The 26,790-nt window shown below is 43.9% G+C and overlaps 4 protein-coding genes across 6 annotated transcripts in view; 1 reads left to right on the forward strand and 3 right to left on the reverse strand.

The window, feature by feature from the left end:
- The window catches only part of LOC106745615 (bicaudal D-related protein homolog), a 31,655-nt gene extending 18,625 nt beyond the window's left edge, over positions 1–13,030 (reverse strand). The window contains exons 1-3 of one of the 2 annotated variants that reach the window (XM_014621383.1): positions 12,538–13,030; positions 9,120–10,091; positions 6,630–7,118 (exon numbers count right to left, since the gene is read on the reverse strand). In XM_014621383.1, coding sequence (XP_014476869.1) covers positions 6,630–6,875 — 246 coding nt within the window. In that variant the 5' untranslated portion in view covers positions 6,876–7,118; positions 9,120–10,091; positions 12,538–13,030. Of the gene's footprint in view, positions 1–6,629; positions 7,119–9,119; positions 10,092–11,918 lie in introns of both variants that reach the window. The other variant, XM_014621382.1, reaches the window with a different exon arrangement.
- Positions 13,031–13,501: 471 nt separating this feature from the next.
- On the forward strand, positions 13,502–19,674 carry LOC106745590 (coiled-coil domain-containing protein 63-like). The gene is made up of 8 exons (XM_014621315.1): positions 13,502–13,715; positions 14,648–14,934; positions 15,337–15,689; positions 15,949–16,283; positions 17,461–17,684; positions 17,995–18,257; positions 18,943–19,232; positions 19,479–19,674. Exons 3-8 carry the CDS (start codon positions 15,345–15,347, stop codon positions 19,657–19,659), a joined length of 1,638 nt encoding a protein of 545 aa, XP_014476801.1. The 5' UTR covers positions 13,502–13,715; positions 14,648–14,934; positions 15,337–15,344; the 3' UTR covers positions 19,660–19,674.
- A 784-nt stretch (positions 19,675–20,458) lies between these two features.
- On the reverse strand, positions 20,459–22,740 carry LOC106745595 (coiled-coil domain-containing protein 42 homolog). The gene is made up of 4 exons (XM_014621321.1): positions 22,339–22,740; positions 21,735–22,023; positions 21,328–21,567; positions 20,459–20,806 (listed from the first exon to the last, which is right to left on the reverse strand). The coding sequence occupies exons 1-4, from the start codon at positions 22,452–22,454 to the stop codon at positions 20,459–20,461; spliced, it is 993 nt and encodes a 330-aa protein (XP_014476807.1). The 5' UTR covers positions 22,455–22,740.
- A 610-nt stretch (positions 22,741–23,350) lies between these two features.
- Positions 23,351–25,962, reverse strand: LOC106745628 (protein sly1 homolog). 2 transcript variants are annotated; one of them, XM_014621411.1, is made up of 3 exons: positions 25,879–25,962; positions 25,394–25,746; positions 23,351–25,288 (listed from the first exon to the last, which is right to left on the reverse strand). In XM_014621411.1, exon 3 carries the CDS (start codon positions 25,266–25,268, stop codon positions 23,373–23,375), a length of 1,896 nt encoding a protein of 631 aa, XP_014476897.1. In that variant the 5' UTR covers positions 25,269–25,288; positions 25,394–25,746; positions 25,879–25,962; the 3' UTR covers positions 23,351–23,372. The 2 variants fall into 2 exon arrangements, with proteins under 2 accessions (XP_014476897.1, XP_014476898.1); XM_014621412.1 differs by having other exon boundaries at positions 23,351–25,276; positions 25,394–25,912.
- Positions 25,963–26,790: the final 828 nt, after the last annotated feature.

Below are 26,790 nucleotides of genomic sequence, written 5' to 3' on the forward strand. Positions count from 1 at the left end.
ATACGAATGTGGAATAAGACGTACTCTCCACTCATTAGAATCTCGATAGGAACTTCCTGCATGTTTAAACAGTTACTTGATAGTTATATTAATTCTGTTTAGTAACAAAGAAATAAAATTACCGGGACTCCCAATCAAGAGATAACGCTTTTCTTGCGGTTACTGCGCGCAAAATATGTGCAAGTTCTGAAGCAATTTACGGAATGAAAACAGGACAATAAATTGACAAAAATCTATTCAATTGATTAACAAGCAAACCTGCTAGTCATAAGCAGTTTTACCCTGACAAATTTTTATCCATTTCCTACGCGGTATTGTTACAACTAACGAGAGTGAATTAATATTAGACAATAACTAGATGGATATCTAGGAAAAGTGTGTACATTTCTGCCAGGTAAGGGGAAGACGAACTTCGGACTCATCTTCTTCGAACGCTCGCCGGCTGAAAGGAAGCCGCTGAAGATACACTCTCACCGGCTTTTCGAGCTTCTCGCAGATGTGTTTTGCCTCAAACTCAATCGCTAGATACGCCAATGTCGACCGTGACAGTCGGGTCTCACGCTTAATTAGCATGCATCTCGAGGTTAATGGGTAATCTGAATTTTTTTACCACGGGCGAATCGCGATTCCCAGCGGGTCGGCGCGATGCGAAGGTGCGAAGCGTGGAATCTCGGCGGCTTTCTCGCCGCGAGGAGAGGCGTGACAACAAACCTCCGCCGAGGTGCCAAGCTGCTCATGTGTGTGCGTGTGTATGTACACGAGACCCGCGTCTTCTTCTTTTCTATTATTTTTTTACTCGACGTGCAGCTCCACCACAGCCGGGAGTCGCGCTAAGCCGAGCACAGGCCGCTTTCAGACGGTCAATTATACAACGACGAGCATCATCCAGCTCGGTTTCGTTACGACTCGCGATCGCGACCCATTTCTCCACCACGGGCCCTCGCACAGTCAGATTATCGCGGGGCAAAAGCGCGTCGGAATGAAAGTGGAACTTGGACGAAAGCGCGCGTGCACTTTTATCCGCTCTTCGACGGCCGATTCGAATCAGCGAGAGTCCCCGCGCGATGCGGTTTTCTCAACAATAGCCGCCGCCGGCGAGCAATTGCCGTCCGCGTCCGCCGTCGATGAGTTAATTAATGCAAATCAGTAATTAACGCGGGAGCGTCGTAACGCGCAGCTGTCGTTAATAATAATAACTTTTATCAAAATTAATTCCTTACAACTGCGCACAAATTGCATAAAGCTTTCAAAATTCATCAGTTACATGTTTTCTTGATGAGATCGATCATTTCTATTGATCGTAATCGAGAAATTTTGATTTTTTTTTTATTTTGACGCATTTCCCCGTTTTTTCTGCGCTAGTTTTTTTTTCGGACGGAAGTTCGTCAGCTGGATTCGCGCCGGGCAAACAAAGGATCAGCAGGAGGAAGCGATCGTCTCGCGGATTCGCGACGCTTTCGACCGATCCAGTTGTATAAGGGACGCTAATTACCCCGCATACGAGCGTGGCGTATTTAATTAAAGACGCACACGGGCCGGAAACGCCGAACGGTCCCCCGCCTCGGGAGCGCGCGATCTGGAACGCTGGAGCGCGCTATCGCCTTCACGCTTAATATTTTACGCACGCGACGGGCACGCGCGTTTCAAACGGCAATCGCGGCACGTGTAAACACCGTCGTACATCAGACGTCACAGATAACGCTCGTGACGTCGGACAGCTGCGCGTGCATAATAAACCTGCGGAATGACGCAACGAGATGTTGTACATCATTCCGCTGAACCGCATTTAAAGATGGATGATCGCTCATTAGCGTCGTATTTATAGCGACGCGTCAAAGGGGCCATTCATAAATTTCGTATTTACCGAGTGAAATTACGCTTCTCTACATTTATTTCGCTATCTAAATAATAAATCTTAATTTGAAACAAAGTTGAGATAGGTACATACACGCACACAACGTTACAAAAATATTATTATTTTTATTTGCCTTATTAATGCTGTATTTATACGTCCGTTGATCTGATAGAGATGCATAGATGATAGAAAGAAGCATATAAATGTTTAAATATATGCATATGTATACATATTTCGTGCACTACTATAAGTTATGAATTTTACCCCCCGTTGCATTTTCAAAACAAATCAGTCAGTAATTTTGAAATTGGTGTATAATATCAACATATTAATCTTTAAAATACTATAGTAATTATTAGAAAATATTAAAAATAGAAATTAAAAATAGTGCGCTAATCTCTCAAGAAACACATAGAAAACGTCAACTTTAATTACAAATATCTCAGCTCTGATCAATCTCCTTCTAATTGCACGAGTAATGAGTTAGAAAATTTTTTCAATATATACGTAGTACAAATTTCACCGAATTCTCATTCAAGCTCATTTAATTTTATAGCTTCCTTTAAAGCGAAATAACTGTTAATCCAGACTCTGAATTACTGCCAGACTTTTGATGTCACTTTTATATGTAATGCAGAGCAATTCTTAATTTTATTATAATTTTCTCATTATTTTCTTACTTATAGGCAATGCATCCTTAAACGTAGCCGAACCCCTCCACTCCTCCGTAATTATAACGTGGTAAAACCGAGACATAAGATCGATAACAAGCGCCGGGGACTCAAAAGGCGAGAAATCGCGGGGCTTTCTTCTTTCTTTCTCGGCTCTGGGCAGAACCGTGGCTCGCGAGACTCCGCTTGTGTACGAAGAAAAAGAAAAAAAAAAGAAAAGGGACTAATTATATCCGGAAGTATAAGATAGAAGTCGCATATGTACTTTGCCATTTGGAAGAAAGCGCGGCTACCTTCTGGGATGCGCAGCACGCGACGGGGACAATTGCGGACTTCGCGATCTCTTTTTCATTCTTTCACCATTCTTTTCACTACTCCCTGATATCGGCCGCGCGCATCGCGTCGCGCGTCAATGCGCCCGATTTTTTTGCATTGAATCCGAATCGAGAATATTTCTCTACGCGTTTCCCTCGCGCGTCGCGAACCCCTCGCGACTTCTCATTATTGTCACACGCAGAGGACAAGACGTGTCGGCGTGGGCGCGGACCTTCCGACACGGAGGTCAAAAATAAGGCGACAAGCAGAAACGCGGAAAGATAGGGTAACGTGAGTAGGCAGACGCAGGCAGAGCGTAGTGCCGGGCATTGTCTCTGAGGCCGTTGTTGCCTAAGTGGCTTGTTTCCACGCTTTCGTGGCTCTCCGCGTCGTCGCGCCGCTAGAATCGCGCGCTCGCGCCGTCCGTGTACGAAATCCACCTTCATGTGCACCGCCAACCTTCACAGCCGCAACAACCAGCCGCGCTATCGCTATTACTTGAGGCTCGATTGCATCAAGACTGCTGGGTTAAATAACGTAAGCTCGCTAACGATTCGCCGGCGCTTTCGAGAGAGCGCGATCCCGGGACCGCGACACTAATAAAAGAAAAAATATTATTAATCAACCGCGCCGGCGAATGCAAGTCGTTGTCTCTTGAAAGGGGGAGAGAGAGAGATTGCAGGTTTTACCTACGATAGAAAAGAAATTTAATTGAAGCGACTAGATAGCGGAGCTATAAGCGACATGAATTGTAATCGAAGTGTCTGTAAGTGTGTCAGAGCGATGAGAGAATAACGGCGCGTAAATTCGGAATTTTTCTTGTTCCAGGGTTGAAATTCAACGGAGCACAACGCGCGTATTCTCGCCCGTTGCGAGAACTGTCGAGAAATAGTTGATTATCCGAGGGGCAAGTTCAACGGTGCTGGCGAATCGCGATTTCAACGCACCACGCCGGTCGTGAAGAGTAGAGAAAAAAATGCATTTGAAATTCAGACCCGCGGCCCGATTACGGCGAAATCCGCGGAGAAATCCCGGTATCGCACGCGTATTTCCACCGGTGACTTTCGTCGTTGCCTTCTTCTTCTCTCTCTCTCTTTCTCTTTCTCTCTCACTCCTTCTCCCTTCTCGTTTCGCTCTTCGCGAAAAAGAGAATTGCCGGCAGCGGGAAACACACGCGCAATACAATCCCAATACACCTGGCGGTAATAAACAACCTGGTATTTGAGGCGAACGCGGGTAACCCTAACCGTTCCACTTGGCCGCGTCCCGACGGCTCGCGTCTCTCGAAAAGACACAAATGAAGGAGGAAACGACTAAAGCGTATGGAGGACTCCGAACATAAAATCAGTTGTAAGATGAGGGGACCGTACTTTATTTTTGTGCAGGCTAATACACTGAAGAGAAAAAGAAAATTGTGGGAAACGTCTGTTGTAGAAATTTTTAATAACTCGCGAAAATGGTAAAACATGTTAGCGGAAGGTAACTTGTTATTAATGAGAGACATTTGCAAAGAGAAATGCTTGATGTAAAAAACCAATTTTAAAACTTAACAAGAAAGTTAGAGAATCAATTCTCTTGCATAAAAGTATCACTGGCTGTGATAAATTGGCCGGTGATTATTATCGCTCAGTAATTTATCACAAGTCGATTTATCACAGCCAGTAATATTTTTCTGTAAAGGTTTCGTGCGGAAGCTTCATCTTGGAGGGACGCTCAATCCAACGACACGTGATTCTGCTGATATCATTAGTCCTCCAAAATCTACAACTTAGATCCGGATCGTATCGTGTTCTTCGCTTATCTCCTTCAAACGGAACAAGTGGAAGTGCAGACATGCGTTTCCGACCTTTCCCGCATTGAGTTCCGCGTTATCGACTTATGTAATCGGCGAGTTCTGCGTGCTCGAATACATCGCGGTAGCAAATTTTCCGCAGCCGGCCGGCATAATGTTGGAAAGCGACCGCGTCGGTTAGACACGAAGGTGAAAATTTCCGGGAGATTCCGGTCAGCCGCGTCAGAGTGTCTTTTTCGCACTTATATCGGAGCCGTACTCTTCAGCTTTCGACAGATGTTACGAAAACGAGAAACGTCAAGTACTTTCAGCCAGACGTCAACACAGTCGTCGTTTGACATTTCGAAGCTGTCTTCGAAGCTGTTCGCTATGTCTGGTAACGCATTCGCGGCGGCACAGTTGACTTTTCGTTCAACGATCAGCAACGCGTAAACTCAATAAATTTCATCATCGATTCTTTCGTCACAATCGACTAATTAACTTGTAAAAGAGCACGTAACTTTTGAGGAATAAAACAACTGCCGTTTATACACAGCAAAAAATTTTACATTAATTTAACACATTTCACATATTCCAAACGGTCCATACAAAGTTTTATGTTAATTTAATACAAAGTAATTATGTTAAAAAATAATACAAATATCATGTCAAAAATTAACGTAAAATTAACATCCATAATATGTTAATATATTAATCAACATGAAGTATAAAATGTATTATTTTGTGTGTTATTAACACTTACACATGTTGAATACCGACCCAACACAAAATATTGAGATAATATAAACACAATATGTTAAATTAACACACGGATATGTTAAAAATTTAACATAAAAATTTGAACAAGAATCGATTTTAACGCAAGTACAAAATGTTTTTTCGCTATGTAGCTGAGATTCTCCAGTGTTATTGACGCTACTTCGCTAAATCCAAGAGTAAGTGGTGAAGATAAGTTTCTGAAACCGTCAGTGCCGCAGACAAAAACTTAACATTCGTTTGTTCACGCGTCTATGGGTCAATTTAATTGACTTATGCTACTTGCGTTCATTTACGGACTAACGATGAACTTAATTCCTCAGAACGACACGCATGTTACATTAATAAACAGACTCTGTGAATTCTCTCCATATATATGATAAGAGTTATTTTCCGTTCAAATACATAGCGTGATATAGAGAAATATACTTAACGAGCACAATATCTCGTTTAAAAGTATTGTGTGTCGGCTTATCGATCATATGAGAGAAGCGTTTGCAGTGATAAGTGCGGTTATCGAGGCGGGACGATATCCTTAATCAAAGATCGCGATAGGGTTCGGAAAGACCGGCTGATGTTTATATAGACATGTGAGTCATTCCCACCTCTGTCCGTTTCGTAATAACAAAGCATGGAGCAATGTAATAAGATATAAAATCGAAGGAAAGAGGATTAACGCGTTCGAGAAAGTGGAGCGCTCGTTGCAACTGCGTAGCCGCAATGATTGTGCGTAAGAACGAGCGTAGCGCAAATTATATATAATGCTCACATAACACGAAATGCACACAGGCTGAAAGAGGGGAGAAGGTAGTTTCTCGATTACAGACGTTTTTCTAATGCATTTTTCTCTTCGCAAAAACGATCTCTCAGCGTCTGTATCGCAACCGATGAAAGTGCCTCGTTAGATCTCGCGCTCTCCTAACTCGACCTGTGCTTCCCATTATTTTTTCACATCTAATTATGTAAACGTTGAGCAGAGAATTACGTAAGCGTCGACTCATATTAATAATGCGCGCGGTTGAAGAATCGCTTATATATATATATATATATATATATATTTCACCAGCCGAGCGTGAAAACGATAAGCTATCTTTTCTCATCGGTTTCCCTTTTATCTGCGCTTATCAAGCTCTGTACTTGCACATGCGCGCGCGCACGCGACAGAAAATAATTGATTTCATTGTTTCCTTATTATTATTATGAGCCGAGCGTACCCACGCTGACCGTCAACGACACTCACCTCCAATTTCGCGGAGTACTCCTCGGCTAAGGTCTCGGACTGCTTCGTCAGTTCCTGATTCCTCTCGAGCAGAGCTTTGCCGAGTTCAGCAGCCAACACGAGGTCCCTCTCGCGTTGCTTCAATAACTCGGCGGGATCCTGCACGGTGTCCTCGTGGTCCATCGAGTGTCTCCTCGCTTGCAGATCTGATATCATGTCTTCCAGAGCGTAAGGCTCCGTTTGGCTGTCCGGTTTTTTCGGCAACATCGCGAATCGTCACCGCGGTCCCAGCACGGGATTCACTTCACTTCTGCGTCGAACTCGCGAATTGCGATCAGTATAACGGAGGAAAAGTGCACGCGGTCTCGGTTAACACAACTCGGCACACGTCAGACGCATTCGACACGGACAACGGTATGATAAGGTGAGTAACGTCGTCACTCTCAACTCTCCTCCGTCGTAAAACCGCAATGGGTGGGCAGCGCTTGGCTATCGGGCCCCATTGATTAGCTGAAATCAATTAATTCCGGATTTTCACTCTCGTTGCACTTGATGTGAGAAACACACGGGAGAAAGCAACTGGGAGACGGATGTGAAATGTACAAAAAAAGCGCGGGCTGAAGTACCTAAATATAACGAAATGAACTAATCAGGTAATGCTTGAGAATATATTGCCCATGAGTCAAAAAAATGAAGAAATTATGAAAAAATTACAAATTGATATGTGTTTGAAAAATGACGTCAAAAGTTGGTCGGTAATTCAGAGCCTGGCTCAGGAAGTAGGTAGTAAGGTGAAATGAGTTTGATAAGAACTCGATGAAACTTGCACTGTACATTGAAATATTATCTAACTCATTGCTCGTGCAATTAGAAAAAATTGATAATTCGCAAGCTGAGATACTTGTAACTAAAGTTGACATTTTTTCTGTATTTCTTGATATTAGCGTGCTATTTTTAATTTCTATTTTTAATATTTTCCAAATGATAAAAATAAGATTTTAATGAAAAACTACTGTGGCATTAAAGATTAATATGCAGAAATTATACACAAATTTCAGAATTATTGATCATTTTGTTTTCAAAATATAGCGGTGTAAAATGTATAACTTATATTTCAAATATATATACATATGCATATATTTAAACATATATATATATATATATATACTTTTTTTTATCATCTATATTAAATCAACTAATACATAAATATAGCACTAATAAGAAAAATAAAAAATAATACTCGTATTCACAATATTATGTATATATGTGTTTATCTCAACTTCGTTTCAAAATAACATTTATTATTTATATATTTAGATAGTGAAATAAATATATAAAAGTATAATTTTACTTGATAAATACTAAATTTATAAGTGGCCCCCTTGATGCGCCGTTAAAAATACGACACTAATAGGCAATACACTCTTAATTACACATTTTATTATATTTATTATGTGTTGTAAGGATGAGATAGAAATGTAAAATAACTTAATGACGAGCCTATACACCGAGTATAATTTCTTGATTAAATAACTTCTTGATTAGATCATTTTCTGCTTCCAGAAAGTACGGCGTATGTAAACTTTTTCTCTTTTTTCCTTGTCTGTTAAATATAGATTTTAATTGCACGCAATTCCGCGCAATGAAGAAATAATTATTCGTCGAACACCTACTCGTGCGCAAATGAGTTATCATGCTAATGATAAGAAAACAGAGATAAAGTGTATGTATCCATCATACTTGCTATATGCGGAAAATAATATAATATCCTCACGCCTCGATCGGGTGCTCGCGTAAATCGCTTTGAAACACCGTTGGTCCGATCTTAAATAAATTTTCACTATATGTCTTCTCTCGCAACAGAGTAATCTATTGGAAACATCCGAATATTATCTTTTACGTGCGAAATCCCCATTAAAAAAATAAAAGAGAAAGGGAAAGAAATTAAATTTCATTCATCGCTCTCAATTAGCTTTACGAGCCCAGAATCTATACGTGAAAAAAAAAAGAACTCAGTTCCAACAGAATAGGAACCAGATGAAAACTTGGAGACCAGAAACAAAAACCTGACAAAGGAGAAATCTCTGTTACGGTAACTGACAACATTCGTTTGAACAATCAGCTGAATTAAAACTCGGTTGAAACAACTGACTGAGTAAAAACCTCTTACAAGAATCTTCCGGTCCTTACAGCCGAATTTTTCCAGGCAATGGAAAATTCCGTCACATCGACGGAATTGTTTTTTCCGCGTATATTCAATAATTAATCGATCGTATATTACGCGTGATTCTTTAGAGCGTTGTGGATGCAATTTTGCCATATTATCTTACTTTCCTTCCATTCCGTCGCGGCGGAAACCTCGAGGAGCCCCGGTCCGGCGAGACTTAACAGCCCACTTCGCTCGAGGACCTCGTGCGCGCACGACCCAAAAGCCTTCGGGGCCTTGAAGCCTCGCGAATACGAGCACGCGATCGAGGAAGAGGCGGCATAAACAACGCATAACGGACTCACCTCGCTCATTCGGTTGGCCTGAAAAACGGAGCAGGATCGCGTGAAACACGACAGCTTCGTGGGACACCGGGGTAGATCCTGCGGGTTCTCCTCGTCGGTAGCGCGCGCGCGCGACGTACCTGATCAGCGCGCTCGCCCGCTACCGGAGGCGATCTGTCGCGCGAGCCTTGACATTGCATTCGTAATCGCACAGGTGACACACCGGCTGTGCCAACGGTCTCGACGATACCATCACCACGTCTGACGATGACGAGCGCAACGCCGGCCACAACGACGCTCTCATGGCGCGCTCGCCCGAGTGCAACGCACCGATGCACCTCTCCTCGCTTGCCGGCAGCACCCCGGAGGATATCGATCGCGGAAGTTTGCCGAGCTATCGGCTGCTCAATGTCCTCTTACACCGTTCCTCTTACACCTCGCGACTCCAACGCGAATCTAAGGCCGCGCACTGCTGCCTTACGGTCGCGTGTGCTAACATCGGTCTAGCGGTTTCGAACAAAGAAGCGGGTCGCAGCGAACTCTGCGATTTGCGGAATCGTCTGGCCGGGATGGAAAGTCCGTTCGGTTGCGACACAACGTTCGATAATTCGCCACGAACGTCCCTGGACGCTGCGAGGACGCGAGCGAAGCGAGAGTGCTCAGCTCTCCGCGCGCAGGAAGAAGATCACGGCGCTCATGAAGATCGATGATTCTCAAGTACCGCCACGCTGTCGAGCCGAGAATGGAATCACGTGAATTACGACGTAACGATAGTTTGCGGTAGTCGTTTGCTCGCGTAAATAATGAGCGCGTTCACTTCGACGATTGCGAGGAGAATCGATATGGCGCTCTCTCTCTCTCTTTCTGACACTGCACTGTTCACTTCGAATATAACGAGGCGGGTATCCTTTATGATGTCGGCGCCGCACAGATTACAGATCCTCTCGGCGAATACCTCATTCCTGCACCCAACGAACCTCCGCCCGACCGCCTCTGCAAGAAGAATTAAGAGACTTGTTTTTAATCGCCGTCCAAAGCGTCGTGCTCGTCGCCACGCGCGTCTCGGTATGTCGATTCCCGACACTTTGATGCCATCCCGAGGTGACACTTTGGCCTTAGGTTAAACCGGTGATTTTACAACACAGTGCATGAAGAAAATATCGTAGTAAAAATTAGCACAGAATTTTGTAACGCTGGACCATACCTGAATTATGATTGAAGTTATTATATGTGTTGTAATCGTTATGTGTACAATGAAATACGTCATTAAAGATTACAAGCCACATCGTAATTTTAGTACGGTATGATCCAGTATTACAAAATTTTGTGGTAACTACTAGTACAATATTTTCCCTAGATAAGATAGCGAAATAATATTCAATTTAAATTCTTACAATTTAATTTGTATCCCCACTTTGACCCTGATATCTTAATTTTCCCATTTACGCTGTTTTATTGTCAAAATAGGTTGTTCGAGGTAGCAGTAAAATTAAATCTGTAGAATTAAAGATTCAATAAAAAAGTTAATAAGTATCGTCTGAATAGGCTTTCATTGGTCTGCAAACTATCGAAATTAGATGCAAACGGTCCTCAAGAGCGTCAAATTACTAAATGAAACATTCGAATTCGGGAATATCCGGTTTTCAAGAACGCCACTCGAATATGCCTGTGTATGACGCACGCGTTATTTTCGTATCGCCTGTGCGCGCAATTAATTATTCAGCGGGCGAAACAGTCGCGTTTAGTCCGCGAACGATCGTAGCATGACGTATGTCCTTTCTTGCGAAACGTCGTCGCGCGTAAAAAATCGATTATAATCGCTGAAAACTTGCAGCACGTCGATTCCGACACACCAGATAAGTATACGCGCCACCTCTTCTCTTTCCGTTTCGGGGCTGCACCGTCACAAGTTACGCGGCAACTATTCGCGCGTCGAGAGAGTTTCGTTCGCGCGAGAGGAAAATGCCGGAACTCGAACGAGGCCCGCGTGGGTGGATTTAATCACGCGCTCGTCGATTTCGATAGCGCGCCCGAGCCGCTCGAAAATCGATTCCGGGCGCGCACAGCGTGGGTGGTGCGCGCGCGAGCTCCGACGTTCCTGAGAGAGAGAGAGAGAGCGTTTCTGCGACCGACGGATATAAAGATGTACGAAAGCGGGCTTGCACGAATAGCATGCAGTGCGATGCAATTGCGCCGTATTATCCTCGAACGGCAATAATAAATGCTCGAGCCGATGGTCATGGACGGCACGTGCGATAACTCGCACTTATCGATTCGAATGTCGACTTAGCGGCGCGGCTTATTCTTTTCCTCTCTCTCTCTTTTTATCCGTCTCACATTATGTCTACATGTCCCTATGTTCCCTCAACCCTGCTCAACGGATAAATCCAATAAAGGGGATGAATCTAGACCATGCTCGTCCACGTTGATCGTTAATTCGATCGCGGCGACCGCGGGACGACAAAGTCGCGAGCACATTTCCCGAGCTTGGCGAACCCTCGGTGAGCACCTCCGCTCTTTCCCGGCGGCTTTCCATCGATACCAAGTGGCGGTCCGCGTTTCTCTTTGTCTTCACGGGGCTTCGCCCGTCAAGCGCGGAATTTCTCTCAAATAGAGGAGAATTTCCATCAAATGCAATGAGCGAGAAACCGCGGGCACACACGCACGGCGATATCCCTCTCTCCCTTTCACTCTTGACAAAGATTTTTACACAAGTCGAATCCGGCTCGAGCCGTAAAAAAAACTTGCGTACGTCAGCGACGCGATCGCGTTTCTTATTCCTCGAGAATGAAAAAATCAAGCACTGTGTCATACACACACCTGCGGACGCACCTCCTCCTCCGCTCTCGAAGAATTCACTGAAAGGCACACGCGCGGGGATGCGACGAGAGGTCGCGAATTCAGTCTCGCGCGCGCACACACGGACTCGCGCCGGAGTCTACCTGTTCACCGTGCCACGGTCGGCCAGGTAGTGACTCACTAGCCGTGAGTGGAAAATAAATATTACGGAATCGCGCGCGCGGCTCCACGAGAACGGCCAGCGCGCCTTCTTCTCCCACCATATTGCCGTACGGTTGAAAGTAATTCGTTCGGCTCGACGTACTTACCGCCCGCTCGCTCGGCCGCCTCTCTTTGTGTCGGCCCGTGTAAACACGAGCACGGAAATTTTGCGATAATAACGTTACGAGTTTTGTTTGTCTTCTTCGACGAACGTGGGTACAGCGGGATTAAGAGAAGCCTTATAATTACAGAAAAGGAAAGAAGAAGAAAAGCAAATTAGTCACGAGTCGAGTCCTCGCGTGCGATTTTCGGCTGACGATAACAGCGATATTCGCGCGATATCGTACGGCATCGCGTCACCTAATAATCCCCTTAGCAATTATATCCGCTTCCGCTACCGTACACGCTCCATAATAACCGTGTATCGATCCAAGCGTACCTGGAGTGTCCGCCGAAATCGTCGTCGTTGAGCCCCGCAAACGTGAGAGCCGAAGCCAACGGTCGATCTTATCGGCGAATCTCGCGTTATCGTCGAAACGACGACGAACAAGTCACGTACGAGAGACACCGACGCGATCACGGATGCTCGGAGAGGTGCCGCGCGCGTTCGTTACCCGCGCGGGCAGAACCGATCGACCTGGCGACCTTCCCCTCCGGAGGTGTACTAACGTCTCTCCCCCGTCTGCATCCTCAAGCGTGTGCCCCCACCACTTGACCCACCTGGTCGAACCACCTGACTTCACCGAATCTACGAATCACACACAAACATATCGAGCCTGTACCCGTTCCTCGCCCGTGAGATTCAATACGAACAACGGGAGACGCGCGTATTCCGCCAAACGATGATCGATCTATCCGCTATTATCGATTACTGATCGATCGTTCAAAAATATCCAGAGGGCGCTAATAGTCCGAATGGCGAAAAGAATGTACAGAGGAAGGGTTGGGGAGGGTGGGAGTAAATGACGATCTTAAAGTTTGTCCATTTTTCCTCATTTTTGTGATGACGTAAAAATAATGATCAATTTTTTTTCTGAGTAACTAAAGCCTTGCCTATCATTCATATAAACTGAAAATTTTATAAATAAATTAGAATTTTGTTTAATTGTTTACAATACAAAATTTTGAGAATGTGTCAATTTCGTCATTTCTCTCCCGAATGTTGGTAAGATGAAAGAAAGTTCGAAATAAATTTTTTTATGCATACGAAAAATATTTTAATATGAGAAATGAAAAATAATATCTCGTTATTATATGCATTTTTAAATACACTATATAGTATTTTTATAAAGAAAGTTAAAATATTTACTATAATTTATTAATTATATAATTACTATATAATTATATATTTCTTTATAAATAAGTCCTCTTTTGATAGGATGAGAAATAAAAGAGAAAAAAGAAGAGATCGTAAAAATGATCTACGTCTCAAAGACGTACGTTCATATTTCTAGAGAAAATCCGTAAAGAGATATGAGAATGTAACCAGGAAACATTAATGCAAGATTATGATGTCACTTATCTTGATTCATGAGAATAAGATGTCAGAAGATTAAAGCGCAATTTTGCAAGAAGAGAAAATTCAATTCAAATTCAAACATCAACGAATGACTGAAGGTACAGTTGAACGATGTGAAAATAAATTAACCCGCTTAATGGTGATTGCGAATAAATCTAATGCGCTAAGATTTATTTCTGCCGCTGATTTACGCTCTCTTTCGCTGTATCGTTTGTCAATTGTGATAGCGCTAACAATCCGACGACCTGATGGTCACTGAGGTTTAACTTGTTCGCGATAGCCGGAAAATAATTAGCATGTGCAAATAAAGAAAGTAAGTCGAGTTTGACACTTTAGGTCCCACAGGAATGTTTAATTCAACTGCATTAATCGCGCTCTGATCTTATTTACAAGTGGAATGTGACGCATCGCGCGTTGTTTACCCGAATGATCGATGCCCCGTACAATTTGCGAGCACGTCTCGTATTGTATCGCGACAAAGTTGCTATTGGAATGTCACATTAAAAAATAACATCAAGATCGACTACTGGAACTTTCGATATTTGTAATATGAAGTTAACTTCGCGCAATAAACTACAATCCAGTAAACACTGACGAACAATAATATTACAACGATATTATAATTTCCCACTCAACGATGTAATTGTTACATACAACGCGTGTTACATTGAACTTGCATTGTGGAATGAGAAATTATAATATTGATGTGATGTCACTGTTAGTCGATGTTTACTGAGAAGGAAACGACGAGCTGTCAAAATTTTTTTTACACGACTCAACAATGTTAGGGCATTGATTTAATTTAATTAACAGCGTGTAATATCAATTTGCGATTTTATCCACATAAAATCTCACCGCTTTGCAGCTTCTCGATTCCGGCTCCAAATTTGCCGGAAGAACTGTCATTCGCGTTAAAGTCCAAGAGGTATTACACGATGGATATGTTGTATCGAGCGATGTAACACAATTCGAAACTTCGCGTGAATTCGAAAAGTAAAGGTAGCATATATATTGCGATTGATTCTCGCAGGAACCCGAGGAAGCCTGCGGATGTTACATCGCTGGGCCATTGCTTGGCAACCGGAAATACCAACAGAAGCAGTCACGCCACGCCATACAGCTGCTTCGGCTGTACGGGGTGGCAGATGTCTTTCTCAAATGTCAGTGCTGAATGTCATCAAAGTTCGCGACTGGAGTGTTTCCCGCCTTCACGTGAATCTTCATGATCGACGGCGCCGATCGCGAAGACGCCCACGTCTTCCGGAAGACTGACAATTCTCCTCCTTTAAGTCATCTCCTATGAGTCTATCGTGAAAAGTACGTACATAGGATGATTTCTGGATCTTGACGGTGGCACGCGAGAGAATTCGTCTAAATATTATATATACGTGCCTATGAAAAGAATTTTATTTTAACATAGAGAAAATATACCGTAAAACAATATTTTTAATCATTTTCGCTGAATATTACGACCTATATGAGGTAACTAAAACGTTACTATCAATATATAACCATAAGCATACGTATATAATCATATATAATCATAAATACTAAATATATCCATATATTTAATGTATCGAATAATTGAAAAATTACTTTTAACACATATACGAGTCATGATGACAATTCACGGTGAAGATTATTCTTATAGATCTTATTATTTTCTTTTGTTAGAAATTATTTTAAGGAATCTCTTCCTTCTGTGTTTGTCTCCTTCAGGCTCCAAAATGGCGTACAGGCAGCAACCGGTGCAGGACGAGCTGGAGACAATGGCGGAGACCGAGCTCTCGAGGCTGAAGAGGCAGTATAGAATAATGGAGAACGATCGGGCGACCTGTGTGGAGGATGCGAGGTTGCAGCTCCGCAATCAGCAGAACAGGATCGACCGTCTGGAGTACGAGAAGGCCGAGCTCGTGCTGGCGATCAAGACCGCGAAATCGAAGTCGTTCGCGCGCAAGGACACGGAAATGGACGAGAAACTGAGGTGTCTCCTAGAGAAGCGCGCCAAGTATATCGACATGATAGAGAACGAGAAGCGGCAGATAGCCGAACTCGACGAGCAGATCGGCAAGGTTGCTGGTATTGCCAATGTTGAGCCTACGTACATAAGTAATAACTGATGTTTACCGCTGAATTTCAAATCTAACAAAATTGCACGACCTCGATTATTGCATAAATAATCGTGACTGTCGGTAATAGACGAGAGGAGACCACGTTCGCGCGTCGCCGAACAGAGATATCGTCCCTCCCCCCGTTGAACGAGGAAACACGACGCTCTCATCTTCCGCAACTTAGCGCTACATTGTACAACATGCCGGAATTCTGTTGTAGCTTTCGAAGGAAGTCGGCAGCCTGAAATCGAAAGTGCGCAGTGACACGCAGCTGCGGGATCTGGCGGTGCGGCACAGTAAGATGGTGTTCATGCTGGAGAACCGGGTGGAGGTGGCCACGAAACGGTTCAACCTCGTGGTAGCGGAGAACGCGAAGCTGCGCGCCGAGATCGAGACCCTGTTGAAGGAGCGGGCGCAGTTCACAATCATGTGGAACAAGCTGATCGGCCAATTGAACACGGGCAAGCAGATCATCAACGACCTGATCGAGCAGGCGACGATCACGTTCAATCAGCGCGACGAGGAGCTCAATAAGATCCAGGCACTTCGTGAGAGGTGAGAGATATTAAAAAAGCAGTTGGATCGACGAAGCTGTAGAGGTCACCTTCACTCAAAGGAATATTGCGTCCGCTGAACACGAATCACGCGTTGACGCAATATCCCAGCGAACACAAAGTAACGGTTACATAAATTAATTGTAATTTCCTGCTCAATAATATAACTGTTATGTAACACAGGCATTAAGTAACAGTTATTTTATTGAGGAGGAAATAACATTTATACAACCGTTACTTTGCGTTTGCTGGGTATATTGCGTTAACGTAGACTGCGTTCCGATAATAACTGGCGGTGTTGAAAATCTATAATTCAAGCTGTGTACACTGAGAAAAAAATATATAAAAATTTATTTTACGCGGGATATAAGATTTCTTTTTCACTGAGATCCTTGTATCCCTTTTATTACTTATATCCCGGAAATCAACTTTTAAGTGTTTTTCCTCAGTATACACAGAAAAATAATAATCTTGGATCAATGATAGGTATTCTCATGTATACGCAAGAATATTATAATATTCTTAGAAGATTTTCGGTCCTGAATTGAGTACTTCTATCAGTACAAATACGACTAAATCAAAACTAGACAGACTAAACGTTGTGCTTAGAAAAATCTTATCCGTTTAAGTGAAATTTCGTTTATTCTATCACCTTTTTTTGTCAATATAGAGCCCCTCCGTTCATTGGATTTTCCGCGTCGGCGAGCGTCGATCGTAAAACCACCGGTCAATTTATACGATCGATCGGGCTGATTCCGGCATCGCGATTTATACGCGAAATGATATTTACGGTTTGCGACGACGATGAGGAGTCGCGAAAATGAAAACATTCGCCGGATCGTTGTTGCTATAATTCAGATCGCTGTTCTCCGCCAACGACGCGAGACCCATTGGTATTCGGCCTGTAACGAACGTCCGAAACGTCATCGTCGTCGTCATCGTCGTCGTCGTTGAATTAGAAACTCGGCGCTGCGAGAGCAACGGTCGGCGAAACCAATGGCGCATAGAATTTCCGCCGGTCGCGATTTCCGTCTGATCGTGACGGCTCTACCTTGATTTATTCGGCCGTCATGCGGCCGCATATAATCATTTCCTGACAGCGAGAGAAAGAGAAAGAAAGAAAGTGAGAGAGAGAGAGAGAGTATATGTGTGTGTCTGAGGACATTTCCGTTCTTCAGGGGAATACGAGACCTGAACAGCCACACGTCGGAGATGTGCGAGCTGAAGAGGACCTTGGACAACGAGATGAAGCTGCAGGAGTTCCTCGGCGTGAAGGGACAGTATCGCGAGATGGCCGATCTGAACGCGAAGAAGGAAGCCGACCGACAGGCTAAGAGAGAGGAGAAGCAGAACAAAATAGAGGCCTTTACGCATATCCTGCAGACGATCAAGCAATTCACCGGTAGCGTAAAATGGACTCTCGCTTAGGATAACCGAATAATCCGGCTTTCGAGGACTTCCGTTTTTTGTTGAAGCGCGGACGAGCGATCTTAGATCGATGGGTTTCCAAAGCTTGTCTTGACTTCCAACATGCGAAAAATTTAGATCGGAAAATTTCGCAACGATTTTTTTCTTTATCTTATCAGTTTGCGTCTCATTATCTAAATCTTTCCTGTTCCATTCGATATTTCGACTTTGCTCTCGATCTTCTTCGCCGAGCAAACAAGATTGAGCCGTAATTAACACAACCGTAAGTCAATGGTATTGAGCAGGCGAGCAAGAAATCGACAAGCTCACCGCGCACTTCGTCAAGCAAGAGGAGGAGAATTTCGCGCTCTTCAGCTACGTGAACGAGCTGAACGACGAACTCGAGAGCCTTCAGTTAAGGATGGAGCAGCTGACGGCAGCGATCGACGAGGCGCGTGTCCAGAACGTGCATCACGACCAGGAGCAGGCCGAAACCTTGGAGAAGATCACCAAACAGTTGGAGGAACAGACCGCGTTGGCGGACACTGCCGAAGAGGATCTCACGAAGGTTCGCTCTAAAGGCATCTAATTATTATTCTATCAATGTCTGTTCTCTCGAACAGAAATCAAATGAACAGTAGAACAAAGCGTCGTTGCATGGCCAATCATAAAAGTTCTTTTGATAAACTACGAATGCATCCCGTGTCTAGTAAGGAGAATTTGTTTTTCAGTAATTCTCAGTAAATATAATACATTTTCTACTCGATTTCTACTCGGTCAATTATTCTCGGTTGTCCCGACCGAGTTTCAATACAGCTGTATGTTCACACGAACGTTCTCAGTAACGGATATATCATTTCTTACCACCGAGTTCTCATCCTTATTCAATCTCAGGAACTGAAATTCTCCCCGTGCAGTTATCTGAACCTGGTTTTAACGCAGCCGAAGTTTTCAGACGAATGTTTTACGGGCACGATAAAACAAAATTACCGCCTGTCTCTAACCGAGTTGTCGTCCTCATTCTGTTACACGAACTGAGACTTTTTCCCGTACATTTTATAGACCTTGAATTCTCATTAGGAAATTGATACCGTTTACTTCAGAGGTCGCCTCGTTATTACAAACAGGTCAGCTTTGTGAACCTGGTAAAAAAAAATGTACAGTTAAACCGTTTCGACACATCCACGATATGACTCAGCGAGAGACTCAGGAGCCAAATGGAACGAGGCGATTACTCGAGCACCTTGTTCCAGTGCAACGACGTGATGGAAAAGCTGCTGCAGGGGATCGACGCCCTCTTCAAGTCGATAGGATGCGACAACTCGCCGATTTTGGAGCTGCTGGGCGACAACACCCACGTAACCATGAGCAACGTCATGCTCTACTTGGGCATTATCGAGAAACAGATCACCGAGATGTTTCACAAGATCTACTGGGTGGACAAGGCCACCAAGCCACCGCAATTGCGGTTGGACGAGAGCAGGAAGCCCAGACTGAAAGTGCCGGCTCTTACTCGAATCGTACCGACGCAACCCTGCGCCCTGTGAGTCCCTCCCTTCCCTCCCGCGATCCTCCGTCCGAACTTTCACCCGAGCCCTTCCGGGCGGTCGACGGGCATTTTCGGGAAACGCGCGTTTAGCCCGAAGGCCGCGACCACTCGACTTTTCCTTTTATATTTCACGTGTCCCGATTTCTCTTCCGCTCTGAAACTGTAATCTAAAACAAAAAACGGACCGAACCAAATCCCGGTTGATTGATTTAACGTCTCCATCGTCGTTGTACGATGCAGCTGCGTGGAAGAGGAGCAGATGCAGTTCGTATCGGAGGGCCTGGAGGCGCCGCTGACACGTGCCGAAGCCATGCAGAAACTGCGACAAAGACTCGAGGACGATTACGCGGAGCTGCTTCATAACGTATCCGGCTGTCACTTACCGGCGGCTAGGAAGATTATGCAAAGACGCTACCAATAAAGAGAATTAACTCAGCGCCCCGTTTTTCACATGTGGATTCGCAACCTGACCTTCGCTTAATGTCACGTTCGTGTTCGTTCATGTGTGAAATTCTTGCGAAGTATAATTTACATCGAAATAATTCGTCATTAAATAGAAGAAATAAAGTAAACAAACGGGCAATTTAGAGTCAAACTTCAGGCGAATATTATAAACATAGACTAAATTTAATCGTCATTAATTATGTTATATAAATTGCACGTCTTGGTACTTTCTTCGGACCATCTTCAGCGAATTACAAAGTCGGAATATAAAATATGAGCGAAGCAGCCGGTGCGTGTGAAAACTAAAGAACATTGATCGGTAAACGGAGTAATTTACAATGAAGATGTACAATAAAAAAGTACAATGAAATCATGCATGTCAATTTAATATTTTTAGACAAAATTTTGTTCATTTATTTTTGTTTACTTCTATTTAAATCCAATCAAGAGATTTTAAAAGAGACTGCATATTTTTTCCTCTTCTTTTCTTCAAGAAAGTATGCGTATCTAGTAAGCTCCAATTAACAGTAAAATTATATCAATCAGTTATAATTTCCCGTTCAATAATATAAGTTTAATATAACATACATTGTATATAACAGTTGCATTGTTAAGTGGGAAATTATAACATTATTATAATGTTAGTTGATGTTTTGCTGGATAATTTTTCCTTCTTATTATAAAATAATCTTTTCATCGCACTCTCGCGGTCACCTCGTCATCATTTTCCGGCCACGATATCGCAGAGAATAGCAATTAGCGAACGGTTTTACTCGCTAATACGTCGAATCTCCCTCTTCGCGCGCTTTCCTCTTGGCAACCTTGATGATCCGTCTCAATTCGAGGATAGTTCGCTTAATTAGAATCAGCTGCTGCTCCACGTCCTCGCTGCTCACCTTGACGGGTATCTCTTTTCTCTTGCAAATCTGCTGATAGATGTTCCAGCAGCACGCCTTCACTTGCGTGAGCTCCAAGTTCTTAGCGGCGGCGATTTCCTTGATTTTCGAGACGATCGCCTCCCACCTGAGCGCTTGCGCTTTCGCACGATTGTGCCGCGTTTGCAATTGCGCCAATTTGTTATCGAGTTCCATCAACATCTGCGACTTGACGTCCGTCAAATGATACTGCACGGAAAGAAGAATTATCCACATCCGACTCGGCTTCCCGGCAGGAAGATTTTCTTATTCGAGTTAAAACTTACAAACGAATATATATAAAGCAAGGAGAAACGAAGAAATATTAAGCGATCCTCGCGTAATCTAATAAATCCGCTGATTTAAAATTAAAGAAAAATAACCGATTTAAAACTAGAGAAAATAATAATAAATAATAAAAAAAGGAAAGAATAATAAGAAAATGAAAAGAAAAGGAACGAGCACAGGTCCCAAATAGCAAACTGACAGGAGACGTCATATTGACGTTAGAGAAGTCATATTGCCATCAATATTGATGTCACTCTGCTACTTAAGGTGAGAATATAAAATAAAGGTGTCAAAATTTAAATGCCTTGAATCACTTGCACAGTAAAAATTAATAAAGCAATTAAATTAACGACTTGAAATTAAATATAGTGCGACAAGATAGGATGGTGATATTTCATAGTGAATCCGGATAATAAGTCTTAAATTTACTATTTAGCACGTACTATCTCTGCGCCTTTGTCCTCCAGTATCTGAAGATTCGTGTCCTGACGATCACGCAACGTTTGTCTGGCTTCGACCAGAGTTTCGTAACGATTAAAAATATCATTGATCGACTGAAACTCGCCTGTATCGTTTACCACATTCTCCAAGTAATATTGATACTTCTTGTGTACGTCTGTGTATCGTTTCATCTTATCCAATACCTCTCTCATGCCATGCAATTTCTGCTCGAGCTCATCGGCCTAATAAAAAAAAAGAAAGAAAGATTATTGACCGATATACGATTTTATTTAAATTCTTTCTTTCTTTCATCGTGATATTCGACGTAATATTGTGCTCGGAGGTTCCGCCATAAAGTTTCACACGAGTGCATCGATAGAAATGATTTCCCTCAGCAACGAGTCCGTACTTCTCGTTTGAATTTCTCCTGACGCTCGTGTTCCTCCTTGATCTTTTGCTCCGCTCGTTCGCGCTTCTCGACATTCTCTCGCACGAGTTGGTCAAACTTCACGAAAGACTGCCGTAACATCAAAGCTTGATTTCTCGCCTCCTCCCATTGCTTGTCCATATCCATACGCTTCGTCCCTTGTTCCGCCCACTTGTCCTTTAACATTTCGTCGACCTGAGCTAATTCTCGGCGTGCCCTGATCACCTCGGTCGCCGGACATATCCTCACTTTATCCCAGTCTGGGTATCTTCTATCATGCAAGTATCATCAGGTGTGATTTTTATAATAACAAATCTTATATAATCATGTCTTCAAGACCAAGGTATTTTAATATAATATTTTATAATATTATTTATAGCGGTATTTTATAATAATATTGTTCCCTTCACATTCTTATCGATTGTTGCACATCGTCGAGTTAGGTCTTTGTTTTAATATCTCTCTCGCGTATGTTACAATTTTTCAAATAACAATCTAACATTATCCTTCGATACATAAAAATGACAAATAATACGCCTTATTATCTAATCAATTATCTACGATATTTCTAATTACAATGCATTACTTGATTTTACGTTCCTCCTGCTTGGATACGAAATACTCCGTAACCGCTTCCTGCGGATTCGTCGTGATGACAGCTCTTTGCAACAAATTTTCCGATTCATTTTGATCAGTGGCCATACTTTTCTAATCCAAGTATCTTTTACTAACTGCAATTTTCGACAAACGTGTCAATCAACGTCTATACGCTTTAAAAGGTCTCGTCGAGGAAGCGCACCTGCCGTACACGATTGATCGATCAAACAAATTGAATACAGTTGCGCACACATTCGTGAGAAAAAGATTTTTCATTACGCAATACGTAACATATCACGTCGGACAAGAAACCATTTCTGATAACGAAAAGAAAAATATGAATAATATATTCGTCACACATAGAAATTAAAATATAAATAATACAAAAATAATTTTATAATTTTTACAAACAATAAAAAATAAAAAAATAAGAAAGGATATAAATCTGTAATATTTAAGAGAGAAATATTTCAGAGAAACGCGATTATAATTTCTATAAATTTACTTCGAAAGGAATCGTTATATAATTATGATTATTATTACAATTTCGCTCATATAATTTCCACTATAATTCATCGTAAAAAATTTAGCTACATAAATGATGTTCAGGGCCTTATTAAAGATCCTAGAAATTTTCAGCACATACAATCAAACGTGATGAAAGCCTCAACTTTGATACCCGCTCGAATCCTCTCAAGCCGGCGGCATCGAGCAGAACAATCGTGAAAAATGTACCGTCGAGAAAACCGTGCATCGATTCTGTCCATGGTTTCGGCTTACCGTGTCGTGTCTCTCGGATGTACCATCAACCGGAAAACGCGCGCAGCGTTTCAGAGCGGCTTAGCAGGTGCGACGTTTCGCAGGAGAAAAGCTGGTGAGCGTACTTGTTGAAAATAACAAACCAGACTTTATTAATATCGTACACTTTTTACAAGAGGTCAACAACTTTATCAAAGGAAAGCGCGACTACGAGATAACGCACGTAGAACAGATTGAGACGNACGACAAATGCGTGCGGAACGTTCACGAGTGGACTTCCTGGCCGAGGAGAGAAAGTTGCTTCAGCAATTGTTTGCCGTTGATAAAGGACGTGGAGCCGTAGATCACTCGTTTGTTCACACCGGCGCCGCTGCGTTGCTTCACGTAATCCACCAGATTCTGGTACTCAATATAGTTGCCGCCGCCCACGACGAATACGATGACCTCCTGGAAGGTCGGCCGGTTCTTCGGCATCTGCTCGGTGTGCTTGAGCTGCTTCGGGTCCAGGTAGCAGTAGTCCTCGGTGCGGGAGGACTGCTTCGACTCCATCAGTTCGTCCACTATCTTGGTGACGGGTAGATTGTGCCTCTTCACCACCAGATTCTTCACGCCCTCCATGACGAAGGACGAACCTTGATTCATCAGCTTCGAGAACATGCTGACCGTCTTGGTGCCGCCGCCCTCGTAGCTGCTCTGAATTTCGGCTATCCTGGTGTAGCTACGCAGCCTCTTGACGTAGATCAAGGGATTCAGGTCGCAGCCGGCCGCGGTCAGGGCGGCCTCCAGCTTACCGTAGTCCGCGTCGGACATGTTCGTGCAGATATAATAAATAATAGCGAGACGGAGCTTGTCCTCGGGCGTGCCGCAGTCCGGATCGCCGATCGTCTCGAGTACGCTCCTGTCGAGCGTCTGCTTGCTCATGATCTTCTCCTCCAACTCGAAGAAGGTGTCCAGCCGCCTCGACTTGATCGCGTTCAGGATGCCGGTGGCCACCGACGTGTGCATGTCTATCAGGCGCTTCATCTCGAGCAGCTGCGGTAACGAGTTCACCGCGCTGGTCAGCCGCGCTGTATTGTTCGACACCATCGACAACGCCGCCTCGCTCTCGTTGTCGATGCCCATGGAGGACTTGAGTTTCTTCACGTCCTCCTCGAAGGTGCGATACTGCTCCAGCTCCTCCTGTATCGCCTCGGCCACTCTGGGGAACGGGCTGCCCTTGTGTTCGCACCAGAAGCGGTCCCTGCTGTCCAGCTCGTAGGCGCGCGTCTTGGAACGCGTCCCACCGGCCGGAGACCGTCCCACGTTCTCCTCCACGACCAGCCGGTTAAGCGCCATCTCCAGGACATCGTGCGCCAACGCCTGGTACGTCCATGTGTGATGCAGCGGCGTGGCCATGTCGACGTTGCGATCCAGCACGATGAGCAGGGGCCGTTGAAAGCTGTAGTGCCCGGTCGCGCTTACCTCGCCCTCGAACAGGTTGTTCCGGGCGTCCCACACGTTCTCCCGGAGCTTCTTGTCGATCATTTTAGCAACCATCTCGGCGGCATTGCCGCGCGGACAACGGATGATGGGCACGGTGCCCAGGGTGACGAACACCGAGAACAGGCAGTCCACGATGATATCCATCACAGACTCCATCTCGCTGTCCTTGACGTCGCCGCGGTTGATCGCGTGGTAGGATATCACGTCGCTGTTCTGATGGCGCAGAACGAACAGGTCGTCCTCCAGGGTGATGAAGTTGAGATACTGATCAAACACCTTGTGGATACTGGAGACGACGCCACCGAGCAGCGCTGCAGCCGCCAGGTCCTCCATCTTCTGCCGCGAGATCGGCGAGATGAAGTTCAAGTGGTAGATGTCGTAGAGGCCGTTCTGCAAGTCCTGACTGATCCTGCCCAGATTCTCGTCCGTAGGCGCGCAAAAGTAGATCGCCGGCACCTCGGGAATGGAGTCCCGGTCGGAATGTAGCTGCATGTGCAGCGTGATACCGAGCTCGCGCAGCTCCTTGACGGAGACGAGCGGCGATATGATGTCCTGGCCGAGGCGATCGTAAATGAGGATCTTCCACGTCGGCACCGCCTCCTCGTGCCGCGACTCGGGCTGATTCAGATTCAACATCTGCTTGAGCGCGTTTATCTGGAGATCCCGTAGATTCACCATGGTCAGACCTAGTTACAGACCTAACCTCACTTTAGGGCGATTTCAATTTCACGGGTTCACGACGGTGGTGGAACGACCACCGGTAATATTTCGCTGTCAAGTTACTCGTGGACACTACCGCATACCTTGAGAGACAACGAAGGTGCTCCCGCTGTCACATGAAGGGCAACGCGAGCGTCGAAATGCTCAGAAATCTGTTGACATGCCAACCTCGCTGACTCGGAGTTGTCAAACCTTCCGAGCGAAGATGCAGGGAGGAACGAATGTGTCACGCTGGCGTTTTCGGTCGATACGCAATATTCCTGCATATCTAGGGAGCGATTTTACCAGCACTCGGGTCGTGCAATAATAACAGTTAATTGAATCATCCGTCTTGTTTTGTACTTAGTTGGCATGATTTAAAAAAAAACGGCGGATATGTCACTCGTATTGCTGGAGAATAAGAAATTTCCTCTGGTCAGTTGTTGAATTGTACCATCTGGAAATAAAAGGATCTGCTAACTTGTTGGTAGCACCAATAAAAATTTGCAGATCAGTTGTGCTGCTTGAGAAGAAAAGAGTTTTCTAATTTATTGTTGGATCGTAAAATTTGAAATTAAAGAGACGTTACACTTGTCGTTGAGTCATACTACGCCCTCGATTTTTCGGTATGGCATACTGGCAATGTTTAGCGGAGACTTTGGAACTAATAGAAATAATACGTCTTAAGCCAGTGTCACAACACGCATTGCGAACATGGATTCGTATTTTGTTAAAGATCCTATGACTGTTTACACGGCAAAGTTAATCAAATCTAGTAACTACCTAGTGGTTAGTGAAATCTTGCATTTAATTGGAGTACATTTTTAAGTCTGAAAGGATATACCAATCAGATGCAAAAGTCAATAGGTGCATTCGGAAGACACAACGGCTGCACAACGGTTGATAATTCGTCAACATAATTGGTCTAAATTTAGAGATCTAACATTAAAGACCAATGATCACCGACCGCTCACTGATCGCTTGTGTTTTCTGAACACAACCAACGCTGTGCATATGATATATGGTTTCCGATAGGTTAGAAATCTATTACCTGTAGCTTCATTGTGCATAGGCCTTAACATTTTCTAACCAAACGCACTACTATAACTATTCAAGCAGGAATTATGCCAGTCAATCACAGAGTAGTTGGACCTTTTTTCATAAAATGGTTGAATATATGTTAGGGAGAATTCACACCTTGACAAAAAGCAGAAAGTGGAAAATCAGAATTCGCGCTGGTAGTCCCGGTCTGCAATAAGTATTTTAAGCTTTAAGATTTAAAAATATTGACTAATCACAGTCGAATGTGAAGAGAATAATCAACTGTGATTGGTCAATTTCTTAAGGCTTGAAACAACTATTGTAGACCGGGATACAGTAAATAGTAAATAAAGCAGAACTGTCGATTACCAGCGCGAGTTCTGATTGGCTACTGCTTCCTTACCAAGGTGTAAATTCTTCCTTAGTATTGGTCACTATTTTATGATTTATCTGCGCCCTA

The sequence above is a fragment of the Dinoponera quadriceps genome, unplaced genomic scaffold, assembly GCF_001313825.1.
Source record: "Dinoponera quadriceps isolate SergipeBrazil2010 unplaced genomic scaffold, ASM131382v1 scaffold1476, whole genome shotgun sequence".
Classification (NCBI taxonomy): Eukaryota; Metazoa; Arthropoda; class Insecta; order Hymenoptera; family Formicidae; genus Dinoponera; species Dinoponera quadriceps.